Source organism: Mauremys mutica, chromosome 18 (genome assembly GCF_020497125.1).
Source record: "Mauremys mutica isolate MM-2020 ecotype Southern chromosome 18, ASM2049712v1, whole genome shotgun sequence".
Lineage (NCBI taxonomy): Eukaryota > Metazoa > Chordata > Testudines > Geoemydidae > Mauremys > Mauremys mutica.
The window spans coordinates 19,591,966-19,607,484 of NC_059089.1; the positions used below are offsets into that span (position 1 = coordinate 19,591,966).

Consider the following 15,519-nt stretch of genomic DNA (forward strand, 5'->3'; position numbering starts at 1 on the left):
GCAGCAAAGAATCCTGTGGCACCTTATAGACTAACAGACGTTTTTGCAGCATGAGCTTTCGTGGGTGAATACCCACTTCTTCGGATGCAAGGTTTAAATGGGGCTTCAGTAGTATTCGCAAGAACGATAGGTCCATCAATGGCTACTAGGCAGGATGGGCAGGGATGGTGTCCCTGGCCTCTGTTTGCCAGAAGCTGGGAATGGGCGACAGGGGATGGATCATTTGACGATTACCTGTTCTGTTCATTCCCTCTGGGGCGCCTGGCACTGGCCGCTGTTGGAAGACAGGATACTGGGCTAGATGGACCTTTGGTCCGACCCAGTAGGGCCGGTCTCATGTACTTTGGTGACCCAGGTTTCCTCCTCCGTTGCTGCTGCTCTGGCACAGCAAAAGGCTTGTGACAGGGCCCGTCCCCCAGCAGGGCAGGAGCGGGGGTCACAGCTTGCTTGGGAGGGAGGAGGCCGGGTTAGTGCCTGGGAGCCTCCCCGCCCCTTAGTCATTTTCCCCGCCCCGAAGCCCTTCCTATATCCATTTGAGCCTGTTAGCGTCCTTCGTTGTCCCGGCAACGGGCCGCTCCATCACTGCGGGGGGGGTGTCTCCCCTCACAGCGGTCCCTATTGCCCCCCCCCCAGCTGTAGCCCCGCTGGGGTGGGTCTCAGGGACGGGGTCTTCGCCTCCCTTCTCTCCCTGCGCCCGCAGGGTGCCCCCGCCCCAGGTGGGGGGTGTCTCCGCTTTCCCTCTCCCGAACCTGCCCCCCTCCCGCCTGGTGCGGTCTAGGGTCCCGGGAGCCAGCGGCACCGCGTTCCCGAGCGCCGGAGCGGGACCCCGGCCATGGCGGCGGCCCCCAGCGGCCCCAAGGAGCTCCCCCGGCGCCGCAGCGCCAGCCAGATCTGCCCCCCGCCGCGGCGGCCCAGGACCCTGGCCGAAGTGCAGCCGGGCAGCGAGAACGAGCGGCTGGGGGTGGCCCGAGACAGCATGGTGCAGAACCCGCTCATAGCCAAGGTGAGGGGCACCCCCGGCACAGATCCCCCATAGATACCCCCCGCCTGGGTAACCCCAAACACCCACCTTCCCCCGGACAGCCTGGTGCAGAACCCGCTCATAGCCAAGGTGAGGGGCACCCCCGGCACAGATCCCCCATAGACACCCCCCGCCTGGGTAACCTTAACCCCAAACACCCACCTTCCCCGGACAGCCTGGTGCAGAACCCGCTCATAGCCAAGGTGAGGGGCACCCACGGCACAGATCCCCCATAGACACCCCCCGCCTGGGTAACCCCAAACACCCACCTTCCCCCGGACAGCCTGGTGCAGAACCCGCTCATAGCCAAGGTGAGGGGCACCCCCGGCACAGGTCCCCCATAGATACCCCCCGCCTGGGTAACCCCAAACACCCACCTTCCCCCGGACAGCCTGGTGCAGAACCCGCTCATAGCCAAGGTGAGGGGCACCCCCGGCACAGGTCCCCCATAGACACCCCCCGCCTGGGTAACCTTAACCCCAAACACCCACCTTCCCCGGACAGCCTGGTGCAGAACCCGCTCATAGCCAAGGTGAGGGGCACCCACGGCACAGATCCCCCATAGACACCCCCCCAGGTAACCCCAAACACCCACCTTCCCCCGGACAGCCTGGTGCAGAACCCGCTCATAGCCAAGGTGAGGGGCACCCCCAGCACAGATCCCCCATAGACACCCCCCCAGGTAACCCCAAACACCCGCCTTCCCCCGGACAGCCTGGTGCAGAACCCGCTCATAGCCAAGGTGAGGGGCACCCCCGGCACAGATCCCCATAGACATCCCCTGCCTGGGTAACCCCTACCCCAAACACCCACCTTCCCCCGGACAGCCTGGTGCAGAACCCGCTCATAGCCAAGGTGAGGGGCACCCTCGGCAGAAATCTCCCATAGCCATAGATACTTCCCACCTGGGCAGAGGGAGACCCCACCCTACCTGGGGGGAACCCCTGTCCCAAATACCCACCTTCCCCCAGACTGCATAGTGAAGACTCCACTCGGAGCCAAGGAGAGGGGCAACCCTCGTTAGAAGCCCCCAGATACAATCCTCCCCCATCATAGAGCCCTCCAGGACACTCCTCACTCCATCCTCCACCCTAAGTGAGCAATCCCTCCCCCAGTAGATTTCATACTTCTGGGGAGAGCATGGTGCAGAATCAACTTGTTTTCAAGGTACTTGGGTGCCCACCTCCTTGGAAGACCCTCCATCCATGTCCCCCAAGGATAAGAAAGAGCCCCATGGAAAAGAAAGAGCCACACACATCTCCCAGGGGAACAGAGAGCTAGTTCCTGAACTTCCATTACTGGAGGGGAGGTTCCCTAGTTCCCCAGTCCTACTAAGGAGTCCCCCCGCTCAGCAGAAAATGGTCCAGATTACACCACAACCAAAGTACCCTCTTCCTCTCCTCCCACCACCAGGAAAGGGTAAATAGCAATGCCAGATTATGTAGTAGCAGGGTAAGTTTACTATATGGCTGTGATAAAGACCAGTGACCTTGATCTCCCTGACATAGTAACGTCGTTGAGCAGTGACAGCATGTTTATAAGTATTGAATAGACGAGCAGTGCTTGCTGGTGCAGTTTTAAACGCTAGAGAGCAGCATTTAATACATTTATATCATGCAGTGGTGTCCTGCTCTTATTAATGCTGAGATGCAAGTGATCTCTGAAAATAAACGTTCCAGGCAGAGAGGAGTTGTGAAAATACTTGTTAAAATACAATTACTTACTAATAAATGTTGGTATTTAGAAACAAGCTTTCCATTGGGGTAAACAATTTTAGATCTGTTAATTTTTCAACAATAAACAGAATTTACACTATAACAATAACAATTACAAGAGTACCAGTAAAACAAACACATCTGCCATCCGTACTATAAGCTACAGAGAAAATGGGCTAGAGAGATCATACAGTAACCAAGATAAGGGGGAAATAGTTGTATGTACAGGGGTAGAGGGAGCCAATACTGATCCCATGGCCACCAAAACTGGTAAAAGTTTTCAGAATGAAATATTGGGAAAGGGGGAGACTAAAAGGAAAGAAATCCCCATATCTATATAGTAGTGATAGAAAATGTTAATTCTCTCTCTCTCTCACTCAAGGAGATTAGTATCTTTTCATTAATAAGCAGGAACAGGGCTTAGTGGTCCAAAAATAATAATGCAATAACAGTTTGCCTTTCTATAATACCTTTCATCTCAGGATCTGAAAGCATTTTACAAATATTAACTAACTGAGCCTCCACACCCCTGGAAGGTAGTTACGGGACATGCAGAGATCGTAAACTACTGAAATGCAGGTGCCGGATGTGGTAGCTGTTTATCAGCACCTAGCAACACTAAACAATAATGGAGGGCAAGAGGTGAAGAAAAATCCTGCATCCAGTTGTAAATTTAGAGGCTGGATTTAGCTTAGCCAGGTATAAGGCCTAAGTTGACATTTTAGCCAGACTACTAGGGTTAATACCACTTCTGAGACCTCCAGACTTCTTGGCCATATCAGCTCAGCTTATATCTTTCTCAGGTGGATAAATTGAGCTTCATGCAGTTTACTGTGTGCGCCTTTCAGACTAGATCTTAGAAATGGAGGTTCTCTGTGTACATGAAATATCATAGGGTACTTTTTGTGGCAAGGTTTGCCCCAGTCAGGGCCAGCTCCAGGCACCAGCCGACCAAGCACGTGCTTGGGGCGGCACCTTCTAAGGGGCAGCCAATCTTGGGGTGGTGGGGCAGCGCTCCGTTTTTTTTGTTTTGTTTTTGTTTCAGCAGGGCGGCGCTGGGGGGGTGGGTTATTTCGGTGGGGCGGAGCTCAAGGTTTTTTGTTTTTGTTTCGGCAGGGCGGCGCTTAGGGGGGGTTGTTTTGGCGGGGCGGCGCTGGCGGGGGCGGGTTGTTTCGGCGGGGCAGCACTCAGGGGGTTTTGGTTTTGTTTCAGTGGGGCAGTGCTTGGGGGGGTTGTTTTGGCAGGGCAGCGCTCAGAGGGTTTGGTTTTTGTTTCAGCGGGGCAGCGCTCGGGGGGGTTGTTTCAGCGGGGCGGCGCTGGGGGGGTGGGTTGTTTTGGCAGGGCAGTGCTCAGGGGGGTTTGGTTTTGTTTTTGGCGGGGCAGCGCTCAGGGGGTTTGGTTTTTGTTTCGGCAGGGCACTGCTTCGGGTGGGTTGTTTCGGTGGGGCAGCGCTTAGGGGGTTTGGTTTTTGTTTCGGCGGGGTGGCGCTTGGCGGGGGTTGTTTCAGCGGGGCAGCACTCGGGGTTTTTTTTGGTTTTTTTTTTGCTTGGGGAGGCAAAAATGTTAGAGCCGGCCCTGGCCCCAGTGTCCTTGGGCAAAGTATCATTTCCCTCTACTTTTGTGTCTTGTGTTGTGTGTCTGTTACTTACCTTACATCCTAGAATTGGCTGCATTTCAATACTTTTGTACATACCTAATTTGTGCTTTGGGTCGTTCCCCCCCCCCCCCCCCCAGTACCTTAAAATAAGAAATAAGCCAGAAAGACATTCACAAAGCTTGTCTCGATCAGATCCTGCACTATGCCTCAGGCATCTCTTTAGAGCAATTGTAAAAAGAGAGAGATCATTCATTTAAAAAGCAATTTAACTTTGCCAATGATAGCAGGAAAAGGATTTCGGGGGGCAGGGGGGAGATAATCAGTTGGGAGTGGGAGGCGTTAGAAAATGAAAACTTGGCAAGTTTGCAGCTGTTCAGGGCTTGTGGGGCAGTGGAGATGGGAATCCCACAGTAAATATCAAACAGTGTAGCAACGTCTTAATCTGGGGCTTGTAAGGTAGGAATGTGCTTATGGAGAGAAGGTGTTGTGAACTGTTATTTCTCATTTAAAAACAATAGAATGGAGAAGGGCACAGCCTACGTCACAAGTGGAAATGGGCCTAAATCAAAATTCCAGAGCCGAGCACTCCCCAAGCTCAGCTTTTCCCTAGTTACAAGTGAAAAATGAATTGCTGATTACATCTTACTTACATATCCACATAAGTTACCACAATGTTGTGCATGGCTGACATGCTCTCAAGATCATAACTAGAATAACAATGGGTGCTGACTGCACCTCAGAACTGAGGTACAGCACCCCTGGGAGTTCGCTCAAAGAGTGACAGAGATCACACACTGCTAAGATGTAGCCATTGGATTTGGTAGCTGTTTATCAACACCTAGCAACAATAAACAAGGATGCTTAGCAGCTTCTGGCAGGATGACTGTACTGTTAGGCTCTTGCTTCCTGGTTACTAAATTCACTCCAATTTGAAATTATTACAAATGGTGTGTGTGATATTTTTCTAGTCTCTGGCTTCTAGGCTTTCCTTTTAGTGCAATACTCAGGAAGAGTTTGGTAACCAGACTTCATCCATTGAGTATTCAGAGAGACTTGGGGCTGTTTTAAATTCCTCTCATGTTACTGCTGTAATATAGTAATCTCTTGCTAAATATATGTTTGCATATATTTATACACACTCATCGCTGCCGGATCTGAGCACCTTGTAAACCTTCTTGTATGTCTCTTCTTTTGAAAGAGACATTTCAGACTAGCCTTTTTCTGTCACCTTTTTCTTCAGTCATATTCATGTCGGTAAAGTTCTGCTTCTGCACAGAAATCACCAAAGCCTGACCTGTGGGGGGCATTCCAAGTCTTTCAGCATTTTTACAGACACTGTTTGTATTACTGTTATGCCTTTTTTAACAAAAAATTATTTCAGTGAGTGTCTGCTCCATTCCTCCTCCTGGTTTGCATCTAATTTAAATAGAAGTTATATTTAATATCATAAAGCAGTATGAGTAAATTGAGGGCTTGTCATAAACATAAGCAAACAGCAGCTCTGGGACCCTACTCTCGAGAGGCTTCCGCAGCCTGTATGAGTTCAGCAATATCACCCCTTTAGCAGTGGATGCAGAGCTGAAGGAAACCACTCACCAGCAAATGCCCACGCACACTTCAGCGCTGGGGCTTTTAGCCTGATTTCTCCTCCGCAGCCTTTCTGGAACTTTGGGGCCCTGCACATCATAAGCTCAGCCCTGAGCAGACCTCAGTTTTGTAGGTATGAAAAAGTAACTGATTTGCTTTTCCCCCTGGCAGCCACTTGAATTACAGCTTTTGTCCTCTTGATGGCACTCGCAGAATAGCCTCAAGGATCAACCAACTCCTTGAATCCCAATCGTCAGCCAAGGGCTGGGAAAAAAATGCTGACCTATTAGTGTTCCTCCCTGCAGTACTGTGGGGCTGTGATTGCTTCTTGTTAGAGGATGAAGAGAAGCAAGGTCTGCCTCAGTCAATGCCAAGCCTCTCTTGAGTCAGCAGCATTGAGCAAATTGCAAGCAGTTGAACTGTGTCTGTGTTTTTTCCTCTCTCCTCTTGGAGGCAGCCTCTCCTGCTTAATTTCCTCATTTTACTACAGCATACAGTGGTGCCATTCCTACGAATATCGTTCAGGTTGTGTCACTGTAGTTAGGGCTTGAGTTCCTTTTATAATCTCGCCCACCCGAATTCCATGGGGTTTGTAGTTTAGCCATAAAAAATCGGAGTTTTAAACATGATATAAAAACTTCCAGCAATTAAATTTTTTTCTTTAAAAATCAACGTGGTGATTATATAACGGGAATACAAAGAAAAAAGTAGGTTTTTTTTTGCTTGCATCTCAAAACCAACTTCATTTTATAACCTGAAAATCTGAAGGCTGTTAACTCACTGGATCCTTCAGCTATGTTATCAAATGACACTTCCTTTTGTTATAAGTGGAATTTGCCTGGGACAAGATTGTACTACATTTCATCCCTCCCTCCAACTAAAATTTTAGAAGGATTTTTATAAGGACAGATGTTAACAGATCACTATGATTTTTCACTAACTAAAATGAGTCAATATTTTCCCCCTTTATTAAAAAAGGTGTTAAATAATTATGTATTTATTTGAGAGTTAAGGTCATGCTCAGTTAAGGAGTAGCTACCGTGTATTGGGTAAAAGCACTTCTCACAATTAATGCACATGCTTTACATCAAAGCAGGTATAAACAACCGATCTGCTGAATAAATTATATGTTTACAAAAAATATAAATTGGGATAGTTCTGCCACGTATGTATCATATCATAATTGGTATGCATTTGTTACCCAGTACACAACATTATTATAGAGACAAAGCTTCCACTGAAGTCAATTTAAGAGCTACAGAACTGGGCTTAGAGTTACGTGTGTCACTATCGCTCAGTTGATAGTGTTCTTATGGCTCCTCCAAGAAGTCATTTGTTCAACTCTAGCTCCAAGGCCTGAGTTTAGTCACTGCAGAGGAGCATGGCAATGGGAGTCCTGAACTGGTAAAGGAGCAAGCTTTTGCGTGAAACATTTTAAAACAGTGTTCTCTGTCTGTCTCTGATATCTCTGCAGGTGGAAATTAAAGATCCTATACCACTCTTTAAAAAGAGTTGATGATAATGTTGGTATCCTGGCCAACATTCCTTCAGTCAAAGCTCTAAGGCTGATCCTGGGAGTTGAGGTTATATAGCACCTTTCAAAATCAGGTCTTACATTGGCGGAGCATATAATGGTTACAGTCCAAAGCTACTTGTGATTTGAGATGTAATTTGAGAGAGACCTAGGGTATGAAATACACTATATAGAAATCACATGTTATGGGTACCAAAGCATGTGCTTAGTTGTAAGCCACTTAAAGGGGCACTTTCAAGAAAGGAAGCCCCAGACCTGACTACAGCAGGGAGGAATGTGACCCAAGACACATACTAGTTTGCCTCCATTGAGTCTCATAGAAAAGCCAGATGCAATTTTAAAAAAAGTTACTTCAGTGTCAGCAACCAGCAGCTTGAAAAACAAGGATGGAAAGAATCCAAAAAGTCAGAGTTGCCACCCAGGAGCCCTGTGCAGCTAGGGCCTAACCTTGACAGAGCTACTTTAAAAATGCCTAAATATGCTGGCCTCTGTGAATGGGCAGGTCTGTCGGGGTCCCAGAGCTCAGGCTTCCCCACCACAAAAAACCACCAGAGCTTTGCTAACGCTCTAAGTGTTCCAGAATCATGAGTCAACCTCCCCACAATCATCAGATTGGCTTAAAAAGCATGAAATTTTAAAAGCAACAGATCTGAGGTTCTTTTTATTTGCCTTCTGTGGTAGCATTTGGAGGCGGTGGGGAGGTCACATTTTTAAGCTTTTGTCCATAGCCACAAAGGCTAGAAACTGCCTTTAAACAAAAAATGAAAGCTAGGATACTCAGGCAATAACTTAAGTATGTGAGCTGAGGCTTTAAAAACAAGTAAAATATATCACAAAACTCCTGATAAAATCATGAGAGATGACAATGCTGATCCCATCACCATTAGCCCTGCAGTCACAGCAGAGCAATAATGGATTAAGTAGGGCAGAGAGACTGAACTTCCATTCCTTCCAAGTCAAAGTGAGATAGGGTGGGTAAAGCTAGACCTGCTGCTGCCCTTGCTCTGGCAATTCTATGGCTACACAGAGTACTTCAGTTTCCAGGATCTTCAGTCCAGAATGTTTCACAGGGGCTCCACCTGGTATGTAGGTGAATAATAGGCCGGAAACTTTCCCCAACATGGCATTCAGATTTATTTTTTCAAAAAGCCTCAGTAATATTGCTACCAGATACTCCTAAACAATCCGATTGGTTACAGTCTGAGGCAACATGGAAAGTCACTCACAGAAGTAATTTTGTTTTCAGAGGCATAAGGGATAGGGAGGAAGAAGACAAGAAAGAAAAACCATATTGCATCAAGTTAAAGTGATAGTACACCCTGCAGAAATCCAGGAAACTAGGTTAAGGAAAGACATTAGCTATAAATATGTGTGGTGGGACGGAAAGGCTATTTATTTCAACTTATAAAATGCACTAATCAAGGCTATCTCTAAGCACACCCGTGAGTTATTGTTGGGTTACCCACCTTCATTTGCAGTTCGGGCCTCTGTTAGCACGCCTGCATCCAGCATCATCATCCTAACAGTTTTTTGTATGTACTCTAATCATCATGAATTAGTTTCTTGTATCTATAGTTAAATCCGATTTCATATCTTCAACCTTCTTTCCTAATCATTCTCTTTTCTTAAGCACTCACTGAATAGTTAGATCCATGTGCCAAGGTAAAACTGCAACTGTCAACTAGTCTCACCAGCACCCTCTGTCTTTGCATGAGCCAGTGTTACAAAGCCAACATGCTCTGCTTAACCTTTGGCCACTTGGTTTCTCACCATTTTCTTGGCAAGAGCAATCACCCTATTAAGCAAACCATGCCTATTTAGTGCACTGAGATTCAAAACTGCATTGCTGTGCCTTGTGACACTACTAGATTTACACCTTCACACTATTATTTATTTTAGAAATTTCTCCATAATTGTATCAGGGCACATTTACAAAAATTATACAACAGTATTGCTAGCAACTTGTAAAATAACCAGATCCCTGCTCCTCCTCCTTCTCAGACTAACCTAGGGCGGAATCCTGCAATTTTCACTCATGTAAGGAATCCGTACACAGTTTTGTGTGAGTTGGAGGATTGGACTTTAAGTTACTAAAATAAGGGCTTCCTTTTAAAAAGGATCACCGCTACTGAAATTTACCAACATGTTCATAAACAATAACACAGCACATTAATGTTCATATGCATGTGAACATAGTGTCTTTGTGAAAGGTGACAGATTGACATATAGTAAAATCATCACGCTAACCACCGAACAGATATAGCATATTCAGCAACAGTTCAAGGTTCTACACACTGCCTCATGTACATGCCTCCCCTGTGAACTGGAGGGACCAAATCTAGGAGTGAAATGATAGTTAACATAGCAACATAAGAATGGCCACACTGGGTCAGACCAATGGTCCATCTAGCCCACTATCCTGTCTTCTAACAGTGGCCAGTGCCAGATGCTTCAGAAGGAAAGGACAGAACAGGACAATTATCAAGGGATGCATCCCCTGTCGTCCAGTCCAAGCTTCTGGTAATCAGAGGTTTAGGGTCATCCGGCCACATGGGATTGTGTCCCTGACCATCTTGGCTAGTAGCCATTGATGGATCTGTCCTCCATGAATGTATCTAGTTCTTTTTTTGAACCCAGTTATACTTTTGGCCTTTACAACATCCCTTGGTGACGAGTTCCACAGTTGACTGTGCGTTATGTGAAAAAGTACTTCTTTATGGTTGTTTTAAACTTGTTGCCTATTAATTTCATTGGGTGACCCCTGGTTCTTGTGTTATGTGAAGGGTTAAATAACACTTCCATACTCACTTTCTCCAAACCATTCATGATTTTATGGATGTCTATCATTTCCCTCCATAGTTGTCTCTTTTCCAAGCTGAACAGTCCCAGTCTTTTTAATCTCTCATAGGGAAGCTGTTCCATACCCCCAATAATTTTTGTTGCCCTTCTCTGTACCTTTCCCAATTCTAATATATGTGTTTTTGAGATGGGGCAACCGGAACTTTGTGCAGTATTCAAGGGTGTACCATGGATTTGTATAGTGGCGTGATGATATTTTCTGTCTCATTATCTATCAGTTTCTTAATGGTTCCTAACATTGTTAGTTTTTTTTGACTGCCGCTGCACATTGGGAAGATGTTCAAGACTTCAGAACCCATTCAGCCTTTGACCTCGCTGTGGAGGCTGCCAGGGAGAGGGCCAAATGTGGCATGGCGGTTGTTTATCCATCATGATCTGGAATCCAGAGGCACTCTAAGTAACTTCCCCTTAATTATCAGTTTTGTTGCTTTAAGTTATTGTTCTTTTTCCCAATTTCTGTATTGGCTTAGTTATTCAGAACCAAGAAATCTCCTGTTTAAAACATTTGAAGGGGCCAGATCTTAGCTTGCCTTAGTAATGTGAGTATTCCCACTTATCTAAATGAGACGACATGCATGAGCGGAGTGAGCAGGGTTTGGCCCAAAGTCTTTGTTTATTTGATGTTAATTATTCTATTTACCCAAATTCTCTGCATGTGGTGCCTTTTGTACCTACCAGTCAGGGACACTGAGGATTAATTAGTGTTTGTGCAGCACTTTGAGTCCTAAATATTATGATTACATTATTGCCATCTAAGGCCAACGTTACATTTTTAAAAGTCTGTTCCAAGAAATCTAGAGTGTAGCTCAATAATTAATTAGATAAATACATTAATGTAGGGCTGGGTCGTTGAGTAATCATTCAACTGGTTTCTGAGCTTTCTTTCACCAATCCACTGATTTCTAAGGGTTCCCTTCTCAGCATGAACTGATCTAAGTTTTAAAACGTAAATTATTTGGTACCCAAGAAGTTAAACTCCCAGTGTGCTTCAGTGCCATCCCACATCTTACATGGTCACTGTTGAGATTAATAAGGCATTTCAAAGTAGTAAATAAATATTCTTTACAAATGAAAATGCTGCATTTTTCTCACAATAATTTAAAGGCACATCAGGGTTCAGGCTAGAAACTGACAAATGTGGGTCAGTGGACAGAGGAGTTAGTTACTAGTAGCACATTAAATGGAAAGTTGCTCAGCCAAAAGGATTGCGTAGAGTATATAAAAGAATGAGCAAGATGGAGTTTTGATCCTTTATGCGACCCAAACAATACAAATTAGTGAGACCAATAAACCCATAGACATCACAAGGTGAAAGCCTTTACGTTGGTGAAAATCTCTTGTGTTTATCTGTGTAATACAATGGAAATAAAGACTCAAAGATGCTTTGATTTAAAGATGCAGTATTAAAGTTAGGCAATACAATAATAACCATTAGACTGGATTGTTGTAATAGTGTAACCATAATGGCAGTGTTGTCATAGCAGAGAACATCTACACTGCCTCTTGTGAGAACCTTCAGTGCTGGGAAATCTCAAAGAAATTAAACTAAAGGAGGACAGAACGTAGCTGGAAGAGAAAAAAGGTCACAAATGGAGCCATGCATAAAATGAGGCTGTAATGCCACTAAGTGCAGCTGGAGCGGTGTCAAGCTGTAACGTTTTGTGACAAACCTAAGTCTTGGACTGTGTCGTTTGAAAGATTGAAGAAGCTTTTGGGCTAGCAACGAGTTTATGGCGTGGACCCAAAACCATGCCAAACCAGGGTTGTTGTTTTTTTCTTGGTGTTCTCAGATTAATTCAAATTCCAAGTGAAACTCAGAGGGAGTGAGCCCCTTTTAAATAGAGGAGAGAGGTCTTCAAAATCGGCCAGCACCATTCAGTTTCTCACAGTTCCTTTTAAAGTGTATTCCCCTCTGCTAGTTCAGCCAAATACTTGATGATACCGCCTCATTCACACACCTTTCTCCAGAGGCAGAGAACCCAGCAGCTTGAGAGCAACACCTTAGACTCCACTAAAAGAAACTCGTAAGAACACAATATCAGCCCTACCTACTGGAACAAAAAACCCCAGCACCTCGGGAAGAGCCGGAAGAAAGCAGGCTGAGCATACAGTAAAAAAAACCTGAAGAGGCTCAGATAAGGAATTGCAACATCCAGAAGAAATAAGAACTACACAATGGGGAAGGCAAGAAAAATTCTCAAGCACACAGGTATATTTCTAGTTTCCTGGAGGAAAGTCATAAGAATATCTCTTTATTTTTAGAGGATTTACTACAGTGAAAATAATTTGTCCATCTTTCCATGTACTGGATGGCAGAAGATAGATCAAACCAAATGCCATTACAAAGGTCTTAGGGACCAATTTTTTATTTCAACATTTTGAGAGTGAGTCACACTTTCTTAAAAGGCAAAAACCCCTTACCATGCCAATTCCCTTAGGCTAGGTATTATGTTTATTTATTGTATCTAAAATCTTTGTAATCTTGCAGTAATGATTTAGTTCTCACCTTGGCCACTCACTCTATATAGATTAGACAAAGTCCTGAATTTTCAAGGATGTTCTGATTTTAACTTTTACAATTCTTTAAAATAAAGTACATTGCATTGTAACTTTTTGTTTGCATTTGTTTTGATTTAGAATTGATTTAAAGCAACACTGTCAAATGAAACTTGGACCAAAATTTTAGATAAATAAATCAGTAGAAAGATATATTCCATACCATGTTTATTTTATACACCTCTACCCTGATATAACACGACCCATTATAACACGAATTCAGATATAATGCGGTAAAGCAGCGCTCGGGGTGAGGGGCGCACTCCGACAGATCAAAGCAAGTTCAATATAACGCGGTTTCACCTATAACGCGGTAAGATTTTTTGGCTCCTGAGGACAGCGTTATATCGGGGTAGAGGTGTATATACATATATTTTAATACCAGTGGAAATATTTATTTTTAAACAGACACCCCCTTCTGTGATTGCAACCCAAAACCAGAGCACTTAGAACCTGCAAGTGAAACTTCATTAAAAGTAAAAGTGAAACTGCCTTCACCAAATTCTCAAGCTAAGAGAATGGCAAATGTTCAAAGTGAGCTAAAGACTATTGAGTGAAGAGCAATTTGGATTTTTTTAAAAATCTGCTTTCATTATGCTTATTGGGTAACACAGATAAAGAGATTTCTTTGTTTACAGTATGATTTTTAAGCTGGCAATGTCCCTTTAAGTTTGCTTTCTTATGACTCATTCAGCTTGCCTCCATGGTTGCTACATGTCCCCTTCTATAGTCCCATGAGACACAGATCAGCTGGCCAGGAGGCGATTGTAAGGACAATAATTACCATGTATTATGGTGTGTTAAAGCACTAATATACACTGAAATGTAAGTTTCCTATCACATCCACACAAAAAAATGTATCTTCTTCTCTCTCTCTGTCTCCACCCCTCTCTTCCTTTCCTTTTCCACCCAGAGCCACTGTTATGGGCTCCTTCACTATCTCTGCTTCCATAATCAGAGACATAAAATTGTTATCAGATTAGCCCCAGCAATGAAAAGCACAGTCCCAGATCACACTCACAGTTAGTTAGCATTTAGATAGGCTGGGACAGGGGTCTGTACAATAGGCATCAAAGCTGAACTCTTGGTGCAGCAAGAGGGATTAATTTCTTTAACCAACATGCCTGATCTGGCCTATCTCATTACCCTGCCTTGTCAGTGTCGATGTTAGATTTGATTGAAGATTATACCATTTAGGCCTTTCCCCTGTTTTCCACAGAAATCAGGCCTATTGAATTGCACATTCTTCCATGGGCCCCCATCAATACTCAGTGGCCTGAGCCTCTAATTCTGCTTCATTTAAACTTCATCAACTTTTCCAATCAAGTGGAAGGATCTGAAATAGGCTCCGTAAGCAGAAAGGCCCTTTTTCCTTTTGTCAGATAATTTATTCTGTTCTCTCTCCCCCCCCCCCCCCCCGCTCTTCCCCTCTCTCTTTTTCTTCTTTTCGCTCCCCTTCCCTGATGCTGAAAATGAGATTACAGTATTTAAATGACTATGATAATCAATCGGGGGACCTTGAGCCAAGATTGAGGTTAATTTTTCTTAGCAGAACAAAGAAGCGTGATGCCTTTGGGGATTTGAAGGTGCAATCTGTGTTTCATGCTTGTGTTTTTCCCCCCCTAAAATTGCAGTTTTAGGAGTCTTTTCTTGTTACTAACTAGGCAGTTGTTGTGATTTTTAACGGAGGCAACCCCTAAGAGAGAAGAAATGTAATTTTGAGCTGATAAACAGCTAACGGCCTTCAATCAACAATTTTAATAGGAAAAAAAAGTCACTCATATAGTGTGACTACAGATCTAATGAAAGTGCTATCATTTACCTTATTTATTTTTAAACATACTTTGAATAATTTTCCACAGTGTTATAACTAGTAATTACAGCCTACATTGTGCTGCTCTAAACTTTTGAATGAATAGCCCTTTCATTCAGCTGTACTCCGCACTTTGGCAGCTTTTTGGTACCTGGAAAAAGTTGAGAGTTCATCATGTTTTCGTTAGCTGGAAATAGGATCACTATGATCTTCCTTAAAACACACACAGAAATGGCTTATTAAATTATTAGATAATGTATTTTTAGTGGTAACAAGTGGCCCGTCACTCCTACAGCTCTTTCCCCTACCTTCCTTAAGAAAAGGAAAAGAGAAACGTGTATTTCTTTGCTTCCATCCCAGCTGTCTTGTCAGAACTGTTTTACATGCTGCCACCCAATGTTATCTTTTATTTGTGTCAGGAGAGAGGATTTGACAAGTTCAGTACACAATGTTCATTTGGCAAGGCAAATTTTTCATACCAATTTTGAGTAGAAAATGAAACCATCTTTCAACAGAATGAGCAACATCATTTTTGGACAGACTTATTATGAGGGGAAGGATTGCAAAACTTTATTTCCCTACACGATCCTGAAAATCCTGGAAATAATACATTTTGTAAAAAATGTACCATTGTTTCTTGAGGCCATCAATTTGTTTTAGAAATAAAAAATCACCCCAAAATGTAGTCAGGAAAGTGCAGCCCCTCTGTGCTAATCAGATGCTGCTGAAATTGGTTGCATCATAGATAATGTGGCTTTGTTTCAAATCTTTTAAACTGTCAAAAGGTTGGGAAAGGCAGATTGACTTCAGAAATGTGTCAGCATTCACCAAGAACAT

General features: G+C 44.3%; 1 protein-coding gene across 2 annotated transcripts in view; it reads left to right on the plus strand.

The window, feature by feature from the left end:
- The first annotated feature begins 630 nt into the window (after positions 1 to 630).
- The window catches only part of CFAP77 (cilia and flagella associated protein 77), a 95,396-nt gene continuing 80,507 nt past the window's right edge, over positions 631 to 15,519 (plus strand). Inside the window, exon 1 of one of the 2 annotated variants that reach the window (XM_044992920.1) lies at positions 631 to 1,003. In XM_044992920.1, the coding sequence (XP_044848855.1) occupies positions 833 to 1,003 (171 nt within the window). In that variant the 5' untranslated portion in view covers positions 631 to 832. The remainder of the gene's footprint in view (positions 1,004 to 15,519) is intronic. The other variant, XM_044992919.1, reaches the window with a different exon arrangement.